Source organism: Mesoplodon bidens (assembly GCF_964165515.1).
Source record: "Mesoplodon bidens genome assembly, chromosome: 3".
In the NCBI taxonomy this organism is placed as follows: domain Eukaryota; kingdom Metazoa; phylum Chordata; class Mammalia; order Artiodactyla; family Ziphiidae; genus Mesoplodon; species Mesoplodon bidens.
Genome location: NC_138178.1, coordinates 46456289 through 46472928, shown reverse-complemented (window position 1 = coordinate 46472928; position 16640 = coordinate 46456289). Strand labels below are relative to the sequence as shown.

The following is a 16640-nucleotide window of genomic DNA, read 5'->3' as shown; positions in this document are numbered from 1 at the left end:
TTCTTTCTGGTGGAAGTTCAAACCATGTAACTCCTAGCCTCTCCCTGGCCATTACTTCAGGTGGAATGATTTATTTGGGAAGAATAAACTGGGTGGGTTCAACTCAGTTCCACTCTCCATGTTCTTGGGATCAACTCCAATTGGGAACAGGAGTGGGGTGGGGTGTGGAGGGGGCTGATTTCATCAGGGGTGTTCAGGTGACTGGGGAGGTATATCTGGGGTTTAGTGAGCAGACCTGAGGTGGCTCATAACTCAGCTACATACTTCAATATCAGCTTCATCAGGAATATAGGTGATTACTTTGACCTACACCTGCCACTCCTTTTTTTTTCAATCTATTTGGAATCTAGCAAAGAATAGGAATACTATTTAGTCCCATTAAGACTGTAAGAATAGCAATGCCATTGAGGGAAACCGTTTTTAAAGAAAAAATTGCTCATCATCCTACCACCATCATCCAATCATTTTTAAAATTCCCTTATAATTTTCATCTGTAAGCACACACACAATTTTGTACTGTTCTGCCATAACAATACAGATGGAATATCTCTATATAATTTTTATAATTAGTGTCTTAAGTGGCTATGAAATATTCTAGAGTTGAAGTTAACATAATGTACTAAACTGTTCCCCCTGTTAGTTGAAGTCCCCTTCTCAGTTTTAAAGGTTAACATTATAATAAACATCTTCAAAAGTATGTAACTTTTAAATTCTATTCGTAGGTCACATTTCTAGACTATCTAGGCTCTTCTGAAGTTTTATGGAGAAAATATGCAGAGCAATTTTTAAAATGAGATACATTGGTTTTTTAGATATGTGATTCAGAAGTACCAAAAACCAGTGATGACTCCCACCCCCAGGAAGAAAAAAAGCAGTATCATATCCCTTCTTAAAAAAGTCTGATGTTTTAAGAAATATTTTTATATCTTAGGATGAGTTAATCAAAATAAAAATATCTAATAAAGACTTAAAGTTGTATTCAAGATGCCTTTACCTGCTTTTTCACATTTCCTTAACAGTAACCATTAGAGGTTTCTGGTCAATATAGCAGGCTGAGATAAATCAAAAGGCTATTCTTCTGCTCCAAAACCCATAGAAATCCTGGATAAAATATAATGAACGAAATATTGCTAAACTTAAACTCAGGCAAGGAAAATACCCTGGCACTAAAAATAAAGCAGCAACTCAAAATGAGAGCAGGAAACAGGAACAGAAGCCAAAACAGCTTAACAGCTAGAAACTGATGCACACGAGTCACGAAGGGCTACACCTGTGAACCACAGACCACAAAAACACTACCCATAACTTTAGGTGAATGGAAATGAAACTAGAGCCATGTGTGGAAAAGATTCTCTTGTGAGTAATCAGAGCACACAGGAGTGTAGTCCAAGCTCATCTTACCCAGATGGTACAGGGACACTATGCCATAACTTTAATATAGTAAGTTGGATTAGAACCAGTGAAAACTCTGATAAGCTAATAAAGTTAAATGCAAAACCACCCTTAGGGATTTACTCATCTAGAACACATGCAACTCTCTCAGAAAGAAAACCCTACTAAAGATGTCTTGGGCTTCCCTGGTGGCACAGTGCTTGAGAGTCCGCCTGCCGATGCAGGGGACGCGGGTTCGTGCCCCGGTCCGGGAAGATCCCACATGCCGCGGAGCGGCTGGGCCCGTGAGCCATGGCTGCTGGGCCTGTGCGTCTGGAGCCTGTGCTCCGCAGCGGGAGAGGCCACAGCAGTGAGAGACCCACGTACTGCAAAAAAAAAAAAAAAGATGTCTTCACAAACATAACAAATTGCATTAAGAAACAAGTGCATGGACTGAGGGGAAGATGGCGGAAGAGTAAGACGCGGAGATCACCTTCCTCCCCACAGATACACCAGAAATACATCTACACGTGGAACAACTCCTACAGAACACCTACTGAATGCTGGCAGAAGACCTCAGACCTCACAAAAGGCAAGAAACTCCCCACATACCTGGGTAGGGCAAAAGAAAAAAGAATAAACAGAGACAAAAGAATAGGGAAGGGACCAGCACCAGTGGGAGGGAGCCGTGAAGGAGGAAAGGTTTCCACACACTAGGAAGCCCCTTCGTGGGCGGAGACTGCGGGTGGAGGAGGGAGGAAGCTTCGGAGCCACGGAGGAGAGCACAGCAACAGGGGTGCGGAGGGCAAAACGGAGAGATTTCCGCACAGAGGATCGGTGCCGACCGGCACTCGCCAGCCCTAGAGGCTTGTCTGCTCACCCGCTGGAGCGGGCGGGGCTGGGAGCTGAGGCTCGGGCTTAGGTCGGAGCGCAGTGAGAGGACTGGCTGCGTGAACACAGCCTGAAGGGGTTAGTGCACCACGGTTAGCTGGGAGGGAGTCCAGGGAAAAGTCTGGACCTGCCGAAGAGGCAAGAGACTTTTTCTTCCCTCCTTGTTTCCTGGTGCGCGAGGATAGGGGATTAAGAGCGCTGCTTAAAGGAGCTCCAGAGACAGGTGCGAGCCACGGCTAACAGCGCAGACCCCAGAGACAGGCATGAGATGCTAAGGCTGCTGCCGCCGCCACCAAGAAGCCCGTGTGCGAGAACAGGTCACTATCCACACCTCCCTTCCGGGGGGCCTGTGCAGCCCGCCACTGCCAGGGTCCCGGGATCCAGGGACAACATCCCCGGGAGAACACACGGCGCACCTCAGGCTGGTGCAATGTCCCGCCGGCCTCCGCCGCCGCAGGCTCACCCAGCATCCGCACCCCTCCCGCCCCACAGCCTGAGTGAGCCAGAGCCACCCAAAGCAGCTGCTCCTTTAACCCCATCCTGTCTGAGCGAAGAACAGACACCCACAGGCAACCTACATGCAGAGGCGGGGCCAAATCCAAATTTGAGCCCCAGGAGCTGTGCAAACAAAGAAGAGAAAGGGAAATCTCTCCCAGCAGCCTCAGAAGCAGCAGATTAAAGCTCCACAATCAACTTGATGTACCCTGCATCTGTGGAATACATGAATAGACAATGAATCATCCCAAATTGAGGAGGTGGACCTTGAGAACAAGATTTATGATTTTTTCCCCTTTGCCTCTTTTTGTGAGTGTGTATGTCTATGCTTCTGTGTGAGATTTTGTCTGTATAGCTTTGCTTTCACCATTTCTCCTAGGCTTTTTTCCATCCGTTTTTAAAAAAAAAATTTTAATAATTATTTTTTATTTTAATAACTTTATTTTATTTTATCTTCTTTCCTTCATCCCTTCCTTTCTCTATTTCTTTCTTTCTACTTTTTCTCCCTTTTATTCTGAGCCGTGTGGATGAAAGGCTCTTGGTGCTGCAGCCAGGAGTCAGTGCTATGACTCTGAGGTGGGAGAGCCAACTTCAGGACACTGGTCCACAAGAGACCTCCCAGCCCCACGTAATATCAAATGGCAAAAATCTCCCAGAGATCTCCATCTCAACACCAGCACCCAGCTTCACTCAACGACCAGCAAGGTACAGTGATGGACACCCTATGCCAAACAACTAGCAAGACAGTAACACAACCCCACCCATTAACATAGAGGTGGCCTAAAATCATAGTAAGTCCACAGACACCCCAAAACACACCACCAGACATGGACCTGCCCACCAGAAAGACAAGATCCAGCCTCATCCACCAGAACACAGGCACTAGTCCCCTCCACCAGGAAGCCTACACAACCCACTGAACCAACTTTAGCCACTGGGGACAAACACCAAAAACAACGGGAACTACGAACCTGCAGCCTGCAAAAAGGAGACCCCAAACACAGTAACATAAGCAAAATGAGAAGACAGAAAAACACACAGCAGATGAAGTAGCGAGATAAAAACCCACCAGACCTAACAAATGAAGAGGAAATAGGCAGTCTACCTGAAAAAGAATTCAGAATAATGATAGTAAAGATGATCCAAAACCTTGTAAATAGAATAGACAAAATGCAAGAAACATTTAACAAGGACCTAGAAGAACTAAAGATGAAACAAGCAACGACGAACAACACAATAAATGAAATGAAAAATACTCTAGATGGGATCAATAGCAGAATAACTGAGGCAGAAGAACGGATAAGTGACCTGGAAGATAAAATAGTGGAAATAACTACTGCAGAGCAGAATAAAGAAAAAAGAATGCAAAGAACTGAGGACAGTCTCAGAGACCTCTGGGACAACATTAAATGCACCAACATTCGAATTATAGGGGTCCCAGAAGAAGAAGAGAAAAAGAAAAGGACTGAGAAAATATTTGAAGAGATTATACTTGAAAACTTCCCTAATATGGGAAAGGATCTTTCAGCAGAAACTCTGCAAGCCAGAAGGGACTGGCAGGACATATTTAAAGTGATGAAGGAGAAAAACCTACAACCAAGATTACTCTACCCAGCAAGGATCTCATTCAGATTTGATGGAGAAATTAAAACCTTTACAGACAAGCAAAAGCTGAGAGAGTTCAGCACCACCAAACCAGCTTTACAACAAATGCTAAAGGAACTTCTCTAGGCAAGAAACACAAGAGAAGGGAAAGACCTACAATAACAAACCCAAAACAATTAAGAAAATGGGAATAGGAACATACATATCAATAATTACCTTAAATGTAAATGGATTAAATGCTCCCACCAAAAGACACAGACTGGATGAATGGATACAAAAACAAGACCCAAATATATGCTGTCTACAAGAGACCCACTTCAGACATAGGGACACATACAGACTGAAAGTGAGGGGATGGAAAAAGATATTCCATGCAAATGGAAATCAAAAGAAAGCTGGAGTAGCAATTCTCATATCAGACAAAACAGACTTTAAAATAAAGACTATTACAGGAGACAAAGGACACTACATAATGATCAAGGGATCGATCCAAGAAGAAGATATAGCAATTGTAAATATTTACGCACCCAACATAGGAGCACCTCAATACATAAGGCAAATACTAACAGCCATAAAAGGGGAAATCGACAGTAACACATTCATAGTAAGGGACTTTAACACCCCACTTTCACCAATGGACAGATCATCCAAAATGAAAATAAATAAGAAAACACAAGCGTTTTTTTGTTTGTTTGTTTGTTTTTGCTGTATGTGGGCCTCTCACTGTTGTGGCCTCTCCCGTTGCGGGGCACAAGCTCTGGACACGCAGAATTAGTGGCCATGGCTCACGGGCCTGGCTGCTCCGCGGCATGTGGGATCTTCCTGGACTGGGGCACAAACCCATGTCCCCTGCATTGGCAGGTGGACTGTCAACTACTGCGCCACCAGGGAAGCCCAGGAAACACAAGCTTTAAATGATACATTAAACAAGATGGACTTAATTGATATTTATAGGACATTCCATCCAAAAACAACAGAATACACATTTTTCTCAAGTGCTCATGGAACTTTCACCAGGATAGATCATATCTTGGGTCAAAAATCAAGCCCTGGTAAATTTAAGAAAATTGAAATTGTATCAAGTATCTTTTCCAACCACAACGCTATGAGACTAGATATCAATTACAAGAAAAGATCTGTAAAAAAAAATACAAACACATGGAGGCTAAACAATACACTACTTAATAATGAAGTGATCACTGAAGAAATCAAAGAGGAAATCAAAAAATACCTAGAGGGCTTCCCTGGTGGCACAGTGGTTGAGAGTCTGCCTGCTGATGCAGGGGACACGGGTTTGTGCCTTGGTCCGGGAAGATCCCACATGCCGCAGAGCAGCTAGGCCCGTGAGCCATGGCCGCTGAGCCTGTGCGTCCGGAGCCTGTGCTCTGCAACGGGAGAGGCCAAAACAATGAGAGGCCTGCATACCACAAAAAAACACAACAAAACCTAGAAACAAATGACAATGGAGACACGACGACCCAAAACCTATGGAGGCAGCAAAGGCAATTCTAAGAGGGAAGTTTATAGCAATACAATCCTACCTTAAGAAACAGGAAACAGGGCTTCCCTGGTGGCACAGTGGTTGAGAGTCCGCCTGCCGATGCAGGGGACACACCGGTTCGTGCCCCGGTCCGGGAAGATCCCACATGCCGCAGAGTGGCTGGGCCCGTGAGCCATGGCCGCTGAGCCTGCGCGTCCGGAGCCTGTGCTCCGCAACGGGAGAGGCCACGGCGGTGGGAGGCCCGCGTACCGAAAAAAAAAAAAAAAAAAGAAACAGGAAACATCTCGAATAAACAACCTAACCTTGCACCTAAAGCTATTAGAGAAAGAAGAACAAAAAAACCCCAAAGTTAGCAGAAGGAAAGAAATCATAAAGATCAGATCAGAAATGAATGAAAAAGAAATGAAAGAAACGATAACAAAGATCAGTAAAACTAAAAGCTGGTTCTTTGAGAAGATAAACAGAATTGATAAACCATTAGCCAGACTCATCAAGAAAAAAAGGGAGAAGACTCAAATCAATAGAAATAGAAATGAAAACGGAGAAGTAACAACTGACACTGCAGAAATACAAAAGATCATGAGAGATTACTACAGGCAACTCTATGCCAATCAAATGCACAACCTGGAAGAAATGGACAAATTCCGAGAAAAGCACAACCTGCCAAGAATGAATCAGGAAGAAATAGAAAATATGAACAGACCAATCATAAGCACTGAACTAGAAACTGTGATTAAAAATCTTCCAACAAACAAAAGTCCAGGACCAGATGGCTTCACAGGCAAATTCTATCAAACATTTAGAGAAGAGCTAACACCCATCCTTCTCAAACTCTTCCAAAATATAGCAGAGGGAGGAACACTCCCAAACTCATTCTACGAGGCCACCATCACCCTGATACCAAAACCAGACAAGGATGTCACAAAGAAAGAAAACCACAGGCCAATATCACTGATTAACATAGATGCAAAAATTCTCAACAAAATACTAGCAAACAGAATCCAACAACACATTAAAAGGATCATAAACCATGATCAAGTGGGGTTTATTCCAGGAATCCAAGGATTCTTCAATATACGCAAATCAATCAACGTGATACACCATATTAACAAAATGAAGGAGAAAAACCATATGATCATCTCAATAGATGCAGAGAAAGCTTTCAACAAAATTCAACAGCAATTTATGATAAAAACCCTGCAGAAAGTATGCATAGAGGGAACTTTCCTCAACATAATAAAGGCCATATATGACAACCCCACAGCCAACATTGTCCTCAGTGGTGAAAAACTGAAACCATTTCCACTAAGATCAGGAACAAGACAAGGTTGCCCACTCTCACCACTCTTATTCAACCTAGTTTTGGAAGTTTTAGCCACAGCAATCAGAGAAGAAAAGGAAATAAAAGGAATCCAAATTGGAAAAGAAGAAGTAAAGCTGTCACTGTTTGCAGATGACATGATACTATAAATAAAGAATCCTAAAGATGTTACCAGAAAACTATTAGAGCTAATCAATGAATTTGGTAAAGTAGCAGGATACAAAATTAATGCACAGAAATCTCTGGCTTTCCTATACACTAATAATGAAAAATCTGAAAGGGAAATTAAGAAAACACTCCCATTTACCACTGCATCAAAAAGAATAAAATATCTAGGAATAAACCTACCTAAGGAGACAAAAGACCTGTATGCAGAAAATTATAAGACACTGATGAAAGAAATTAAAGATGATACAAATAGATGGAGAGATATACCATGTTCTTGCATTGGAAGAATCAACATTGTGAAAATGACTCTACCACCCAAAGCAATCTACAGATTCAATGCAATCCCTATCAAACTACCACTGGCATTTTTCACAGAACTAGAACAAAAATTTTCACAATTTGTATGGAAACACAAAAGACCCCGAATAGCCAAAGCAATCTTGAGAACGAAAAATGGAGCTGGAGGAATCAGGCTCCCTGATATCAGACTATACTACAAAGCTACAGTAATCAAGACAGTATGGTACTGGCACAAAAACAGAAAGATAGATCAATGGAACAGGATAGAAAGCCCAGAGATAAACCCACGCACATATGGTCACCTAATCTTTGATAAAGGAGGCAGGAATGTACAGTGAGAAAGGACAGCCTCTTCAATAAGTGGTGCTGGGAAAACTGGACAGGGACATGTAAAAGTATGAGATTAGAACACTCCCTAACACCATACACAAAAATAAGCTCAAAATGGATTAAAGACCTAAATGTAAGGCCAGACACTATCAAACTCTTAGAGGAAAACATAGGCAGAACACTCTATGACATAAATCACAGCAAGATCCTTTTTGACCCACGTCCTAGAGAAATGGAAATAAAAACAAGCAAATGGGATCTAATGAAACTTCAAAGCTTTTTCACAGCAAAGGAAACCATAAACAAGACCAAAAGACAACCCTCAGAATGGGAGAAAATATTTGCAAATGAAGCAACTGACAAAGGATTAATCTCCAAAATTTATAAGCAGCTCATGCAGCTTAATAGCAAAAAAACAAACAACCCAATCCAAAAATGGGCAGAAGACCTAAATAGACATTTCTCCAAAGAAGATATACAGATTGCCAACAAAAGCATGAAAGAATGCTCAACATCATTAATCATTAGAGAAATGCAAATCAAAACTACAATGAGATATCATCTCACACCGGTCAGAATTGTCATCACCAAAAAATCTACAAACAATAAATGCTGGAGAGGGTGTTGAGAAAAGGGAACACTCTTGCACTGTTGGTGGGAATGTGAATTGGTACAGCCACTATGGAGAACAGTATGGAGGTTCCTTAAAAAACTAAAACTAGAACTACCATACGACCCAGCAATCCCACTACTGGGCATATACCCTGAGAAAACCATAATTCAAAAAGAGTCATGTACCAAAATATTCATGGCAGCTCTATTTACAATAGCCCGGAGATGGAAACAACCTAAGTGTCCACCAACAGATGAATGGATAAAGAAGATGTGGCACATATATACAATGGAATATTACTTAGCCATACAAAGAAACGAAATGGAGTTATTTGTAGTGAGGTGGATGGACCTAGAGTCTGTCATACAGAGTGAAGTAAGTCAGAAAGAGAAAGACAAATATCGTATGCTAACACATATATATGGAATCTAAGGAAAAAATAATGTCATAAAGAACCTAGGGGTAAGACGGGAATAAAGACACAGACCTACTAGAGAATGGACTTATATGGGCAATTAATCTATGACAAAGGAAGCAAAAATATAAATGAGGAAAAGACAGTCTTTCAACAAGTGGTGCTGGGAAGACTGGACTGCTACATGTAAAAGAATGAAATTAGAACATTTTTTCACACCATATTCAAAAATAAACTCAAAATGGATTAAAGACTTAAATGTAAGACCATAAACCATAAAACTCCAGAAGAAAACAGAGGCAGAACACTCTGACATAAACCACAGCAGTATTTTTTGGATCTGTCTCCTAAGGCAGAGGAAACTAACTAACTAAATAAATAAATAATAGGACCTAATTAAATTTAAAAGGAAAGGAAAGGAAAAGAAAGCATTGACAGGGCTTCCCTGGTGGCGCAGTGGTTGAGTCCGCCTGCCGATGCAGGGGACACAGGTTCATGCCCCAGTCCGGGAAGATCCCACATGCTGCCGAGTGGCTAGGCCCGTGAGCCACGGCCACCGAGCCTGCGCATCTGGAGCCTGTGCTCCGCAACGGGAGAGGCTGCAACAGTGAGAGGCCCGCGTACCGCAAAACAAAAAAAGAAAGCATTGACAAAATGAAAAGACAATCTACTGAATGGGAGAAAATATTTGCAAATGATATGACCAACAAGGGTTTAATGCCCAAACTATATAAATAGCTCATACTACTCAATATCAAAAAAAAAAACAAATAACCTGGTTAAAAAATGGGCAGAAGACCTGAATAGACATTTTCCCAAAGAAGAATACAGATGGCCAACTGGCACATGAAATGCTCAACACTGTTAATCATCAGAGAAATGCAAAGCAAAACTACAATAATATATCACCTCACACCTGTCAGAATGGCTATCACCAAAAAGACCACAAATAACAAATGTTGGCAAGGATGTGGAGAAAAGGGAACCCTTGTGCACTGTTGGTGAGAACATAAATTGGTGCAGCCACTGTGGAAAACAGTATGGCAGTTTCTCAGAAACTTAAAGATATAACTACCATATGACCCAGTAATTCCACTCCTGGATATATATCCAAAGAAAATGAAAACACTACTCTGAAGAGATATATGCACCCCAATGTTCATAGCAGCATTATTTACAATAGCCAAGATATGGAAGCAACCTACATGTTCATCAACAGATGAATGGATAAAGAAGATGTGATATGTGTGTGTGTATATATATATATATATATATATATATATATATATATATATATCTGCATACATACCATGGAATACTATTCAGTTATAAAAAAAGAATGAAATTTTGCCATCTGCAACAACATAAATGGACCTGGAGGGTATTATGCTTAGTGAAATAAGTCAGAGAAAGACAAATACTGTGTGTTATCACTATGTGTGGAATCTAAAAATGAAGCAAATAATGAATATAACAAAACAGAAACAGACCCATATACGTACAGAACAAGTGGTTACCAGTGGAGAGAGGGAAGGGGGGAGGAGTACAATAGGGTTAAAGGATTAAGAGATACAAACTACTATTTTTATAATAAATAAGATACAAGGATATATTGTACAGCACAGGAAATATAGCCATTATTTTATAATAACTTTAAATGGAGTATAATCTATAAAAGTTTTGAATCACTATGCTGTATACCTGAAAATAGTATAATATTGTAAATCAAGTATATGGCAACAAAACAAAGAAAAACGACAAATATTTGAAACTTGAAGAATATAGCAAGAAACATAAAACAAAAGAAAATACTTTTTTTAAAAAGAGATAATGCTGAGAATGTTCCAGGAATGAATAAATATAGGGACCTCAAGCAGAATTAAGAAAACAAATCCACACCTGTACACATCATAGTGAAACTGCAGAACTTCAGAGACAAGGAGAATGTTCTTTAAATTACAAAGCAAATATTTAAAAAGAAGAGAGAAAAATAGTCTACCAGCATGACTATCTTAAATGCTAGCAGTAGATGCCTTATCAATATCTCTAGATTCCAATGGACAATGAAATGGTATCTTTAATGGACCATCGGGGGGGGGGCAGGGACTAGCCATTTCAAGTTCTATATTCAGCTAAACTATCTTTGAAGAATAAGTGCAAAGTAACAAAATTTTCGGGTAAGACTGGAGAATTTAAGACTCCGATTTTCATACAGAGAAGTAATGAATGGCCTATGCTTCAGAAAAGAGGAAATTGAACCTAGAAAAAAAGTGCAAAGAAATGAGAAAACATGATGATAAATCTAAATTAGTACAGAATATGAAAATAACAGGTAAGGGTATTCAAAGCAAAGGGGAAATAAGTATTATATAACTCGACAAATGAGGGAAACCAAGTTAAAGCATTCTAAGGTCTTTCCAAACCAGTAAAGGAAAAATAAAGACATAATGAAAACTCATTCAACCAATAAAAGACAGAAAAAAACCCCAAAGGCATAAATAGAAAACAAAAATAAGATGGCCCAAACAACTTCAAATTAATAAACAAAATAATATAAATAAATTCACTCATTAGAAGGCAGAAATTACCAGAGAATATAAAAGAAATGCTCTTAATAAAGCTAAATGACATAAAAAGTTTGAGAATAAAGAAATGAAAGAAGATATAACAGACACTACATAATAATGAAAGGAATTATTCATCAAGAGGATTTAAATAAATCAAACAATATTGGACACAATTATAAGGAGAAATTTTTAATCATAATTATAGCTGATTTCAGTACATCTCTAACAGAAACTAATACAGGTACTAGAAAAAAAATGGTGATGATACTGATGTTATGGACAGCAATATTAATTAGCTTGATCTAAGATATGAGTCAACAAATAGTGAATACACTTTCTATCAAAGAACACAGAATATTTACAAAAATTCAACACGTACCTGGTCACAACTAAGTTTCAAAACATTTTTGAAAATCAATATTATATACATTCTCTGACCATAGTACAATTAAAAATAAATTATAAAATAACAAAAATAAAACAAACAAGCAAACAAACAGATGCTTGAGAACTACAAAAACACACTCCTAAAATAATCACTATGAAAAATCATAAAATATTTAAAACTAAATAACCACAAAAGAAATATATATATCAAAACAGATACTGAAATACCGATAAGCTGTCGTTGGAGAGAAATATACAGAAATTAAATGTATGTATTAAAAAATAAGAAAAACTAAACTAAAAAAAGAAACTAAAAAAAGAAGAAATAAATCCACCATTAGAAGAGAGAGAAATAATAGAGATAAGACTAATCAAAAAAAAATTTAAATCACATAGATTAGCAATAAAACCAAAAGCTAATTCTGTGAAAAGACCAATAAAACATATACACCTCCCAGCAAGACTGACAGAAAAGTCCCCAAAAGAAGGTGTGTATAAGGTTACAGATACAGTCACGATTTAAAACATAAGAGCATAATTAGAATAAATGTATGTTAATACATTTTAAAACATACATGAAGTGGACACTTTTCCAGAAAACTAGCAAATAACCAAAATTTATTCTGGAAGCAAAAATTATTAAAGAAACTGCATTCACAGGCAAAAAAACCCCAAACCCACACTAGACTCAGTTTCACAATTTTTATCAAAGGGCAGATGATCTCTGATTACAAGAAGCTTCCAAGAACAGACTAAAACAAAAAAGGAAAACTATTCAGCTTGTTTTTATGTGGCTAGGATAATAATCACATCAAAATCAGAAAGGCAAAGAACTAGAAAAAAGTGCAAGACCAATTTCATTTCTGTTTATAGATGGAAAACAACCTCCATAAAATTAAAGCAATCTAATCCAGGGGACTTTAAAAGAAAACAAGAAATCTGCCTTTGTAGTTCAGTATGTTAAAACATTAAATGAGGGGGTGAAAAAAATTTCATCGCCTAAATAAATTTTGGGGGGAAAAGCTTTGTTAAAATTTAACATTCATTCAAAATACAAATTAAGGGTATAATACTGCATATCAGCTATCCTTGATTAAAAAATAAAGAATTAAGGGAAACAGCGTCCTTAAGCCTGATAAAAAAAAATGCCAAAACGCTACAGCAAACCTCAAATGTAGTAATAAATTATTAAAAGTGGGTTCCTAAAAATCATAACTAAGATAAAAATGCTTACCATTACTTTTTCTATTTCGTATTGCACTGGAAGTTCTAACCAGATCAAGAAAAAGGATGTAGAAGAAATTGTAAAGGGACAAAACTATCACAATTTGCATATGATATAACTGTCTTTATAAAAAACTCAACGGACTCTGCAGAATAAGAGAGTTCAGCAGAGCTGACAATCTATATAAATATAGGTCTAGGATCAACATACAAAAATCAGTAATGTTTCTATACATATAACCAATTAGAAAATGTAGTAGAAAAAGAGCCATTCATTATAGCAAGAAAAAACTATAAGGTACCTTGAAAAAATTGTACATGCAAGACTCTTATGTAGTAATATGATAAAATATTATTAATGGATACCCAAAACACCCACATGTAAATAGAGATATATCACATTCGTGGAAGGGCAGATTCAACAGCATAAAGATGTCAGTTCTCTGCAAATTAATCTATAAATCCAATGTAATTGGCATTTATAGGCAAGAAGTTTGGGGGAAGGCTTGCCCTTCCAGTTATCAAGATCAATTAAACCAGATGTCATGTAATCTTATTGTTTAGCTCTCTGGTTTTATGATATACGCACAAGGCTTGGAATATCTATTGACTTGAGTGATCAGCATATTCCTTGGTTTACTGTCTCATATAGTGATTATTTCCTCCAACTATTTGACAGGAGCTGATCGTAAAAGATTCTGCATTGGGATCCCTGGAAAGTGCTGTGTTCAGTTATTAAAACAACATCCCCATATGCTTACCACCAAGACAGCATGTGGCAAAATACTCTGTTATGAAATCATAGTCTTGCCTATAAGGATGGCCAGACATTTCACCCTTATGCATAGTGCTGAGTGATCACAAATTTCAAGCAGTGCCTGGGAGCTACTCTGTTCAAACGCCTCAGATTTGCACACCTCGGAGTGCATATAACAGAACAAGTAACAAGTGGGAGCCTTTACCACAAAACTTTTGCTAAAATAGAATAGTTCCTATAGATGCCTGACTTTGATCAGGAGCATATCCTTAATGAAGGACCAGATGCAAATAGATCTTTAAATAACCAAATGAATTAACCTAATCAGTGCACGTATTTAGTGCTGTCTGGTGCATGGTAAAGAAACCAAATGTTTTGGGTTGAAAACAGCTGATTCAGAGCTGTATATGAACAACAGATCCATTGATTAAGTACATTCATACTTGAATAATAGGCCCATTTCATCAAGCAGTGGAAGATCATTATGTTTCTACATGCAAGTTGACACGTGTCTAGTTTATCTAAAGAAAGTACACTTCAGTTTTAACTCTAAACATGCTTTAATTTTAAGTACAGATCATTTGGTAACTATGTTAAACCATTTGAGGAACTGCCAGAATGTTTCCCAAGTTTTAAATTAAATTACTTTAAATTAAAAAGGTGAATTTTTAAAATATAACTTTTTTGGTAAGGGTATATACGAGGGCAAATAAAAGACATGGTCTCTGACCTTATGGAACTAACAGTCCAGTGGAGGAAACAGACAAAATGTAAACTAACAAATGAATTTACTGTAACAAGTTATGTTAATTGCAATGAAAATTTAATCACACAATTAAAAAAGAGTAATGGGGAGCCTACTTATCATAGTCAAGAAAGGCCACTCTGGTAGGCAAAAAGGAGAGAGGTCAAGATCACACAAGAGGTAGGAGCCTGGTGTGACAGAGCTTTTGAAGTGCAACTGGAAACCACTGCAAAGTTTTAGACAAGGGAGTGACAAGATCAAATTAAAAGATTACTCTGACATCTGCATGAAAACCGGGGGGTGAAGAGTGGAGTGGTCCAAGAATGAAAGCACGTGTTGTCAGGATAGCTGTAATTACACTGACAGCAGATAAGGAAGGGAAATCCTCCCAACACCACCAAATGTGGATGACAACGGTAATTCCAAATGCCCTGAGAAACGTGCTTTCAGTTTAGGAACCAAACCTAAAAGAAATTTACATATGTAAACTCTAGGAACTTAAAATTAAGTGGAATTCCTTTAACTAGAAACTGAACTATTCGTGGCAATTCCTGCTATCCAAACTACTTCTAGCGGTATCATCTCGCTGACGAACAGGTTTAATCACTTGGGTTAAATTTTCACCCACTTTCAACAGCTACGAGGCCGCAGCTCAAGTTAAAAAGAAGGGCAAGCGAACGGGATGATAAACTGCTGGACAGTGAATGGTCCCAAAGATCCTCTCAGTCACCAGGAAAAGTATTTGTAAGCAGCCTCATTTAAGTGAAAGAAAGAAGGAAAAGCTGAACCGCCAAATTTCTTACTTATATTCTTCCTCCTTGGCGAGGAGGTCCCGACGAGGTGTGGCAGGTTGCTGAACGCGTGGTGGAAGCGGAGTCCCTGAAACGCCCCGTCTCTGTAAAAGAGACACTTTCAGACCCAAAGTTAAATGAATTCCGGTGTCCGTAGGACCGCCCGAAACCTAGCTGCTACCCAGCAGTGTAGAGTTGAACGAACCTTAAAACTTCGCCCCGCCATCTTTCGCGGCCGCGACGCCGTTACCGAGGCAACGACGCATCTTCCCGCGAGAGTTACGGCAACACGGGCGGCCTCCAGCCCGGGGGGCGATTCTGTCCACGCCCCTACTATTGGCAGAAAATAGCGCGAGGTTGCGGCGGGGCTGAGAACTGGGGAGTGGACCCTGCGGCCTTTCCGCTCCTCGCCGGTAAGCGCTAACGTCGGTCTTGCTGCAAGAACCGAAGAAGCCGAAGTAGTGCGTTGATTTATAAATTCTTAAGTTGGCGATGGAGGGGTTTCAACCAAGGAAGACAGTTCCATTTCTAATACTCAGTAGGAAGCAAGCTAGTAAAGCTTCTTCTCTGTTGTGGTTTTTCCAAACTAAGTGGCCAGTTTGACCTCCAACTGTTTTGTTTAAAATGAACTATTTAGTGGGATTCCAAGTTCTGACTTATCACATTTATTTATAGCATGGTTAAAAGCTCAGGCTCTCAAGGCAGTCGTCTAAATTCATGTCCTGGGTCTGCCACTTATTAGCTTGGGCAAATCATTATCTCCGCTACTTCATCCGTGAAGTGGGGGTAAGAATAGTGCCCATCTCACAGAGTTACTATGAGGGATAAGTGCATTTGTGCTTAGGATTGTGCCTGGAACACAGTAAGCAGTCAAAAATTCCAGTTTTTTTGGAATTAACTTGGGAATCTAGAAATAAACTTCACATTTAAGGTCAACTGATCTTCAACGAAGGTAGCAAGACCGTTCAATGGGGGAAAGAATAGTCTTTTCAACAAGTGGTACTGGGTTAAGTGGATGTCCACATGTAAACGAATGAAGTTGGACCCTTATCTCACACCATGTACAGAAATCAACTCAGAATGGATCAAAGGCCTAACCTCAAGATCTAAAACCATAAAGCTCTTTAAAGAAAACATAGGTATAAATATTCATGAATTA

The 16640-nt window shown here is 39.3% G+C and overlaps 1 protein-coding gene across 3 annotated transcripts in view; it reads right to left on the bottom strand.

Moving 5' to 3' along the window:
• TEX9 (testis expressed 9) overlaps positions 1 to 16640 on the bottom strand; it is a 221453-nt gene that overhangs the window by 67585 nt on the left and 137228 nt on the right. Inside the window, exons 1-2 of one of the 3 annotated variants that reach the window (XM_081227397.1) lie at positions 15687 to 15720; positions 15494 to 15585 (exon numbers count right to left, since the gene is read on the bottom strand). The exons of the other annotated variants lie outside the window; for them this stretch is intronic. Coding sequence (XP_081083523.1) covers positions 15494 to 15585; positions 15687 to 15707 — 113 coding nt within the window. The 5' untranslated portion in view covers positions 15708 to 15720. Of the gene's footprint in view, positions 1 to 15493; positions 15586 to 15686; positions 15721 to 16640 lie in introns of those variants that run through there. 3 annotated transcript variants of the gene reach the window in all.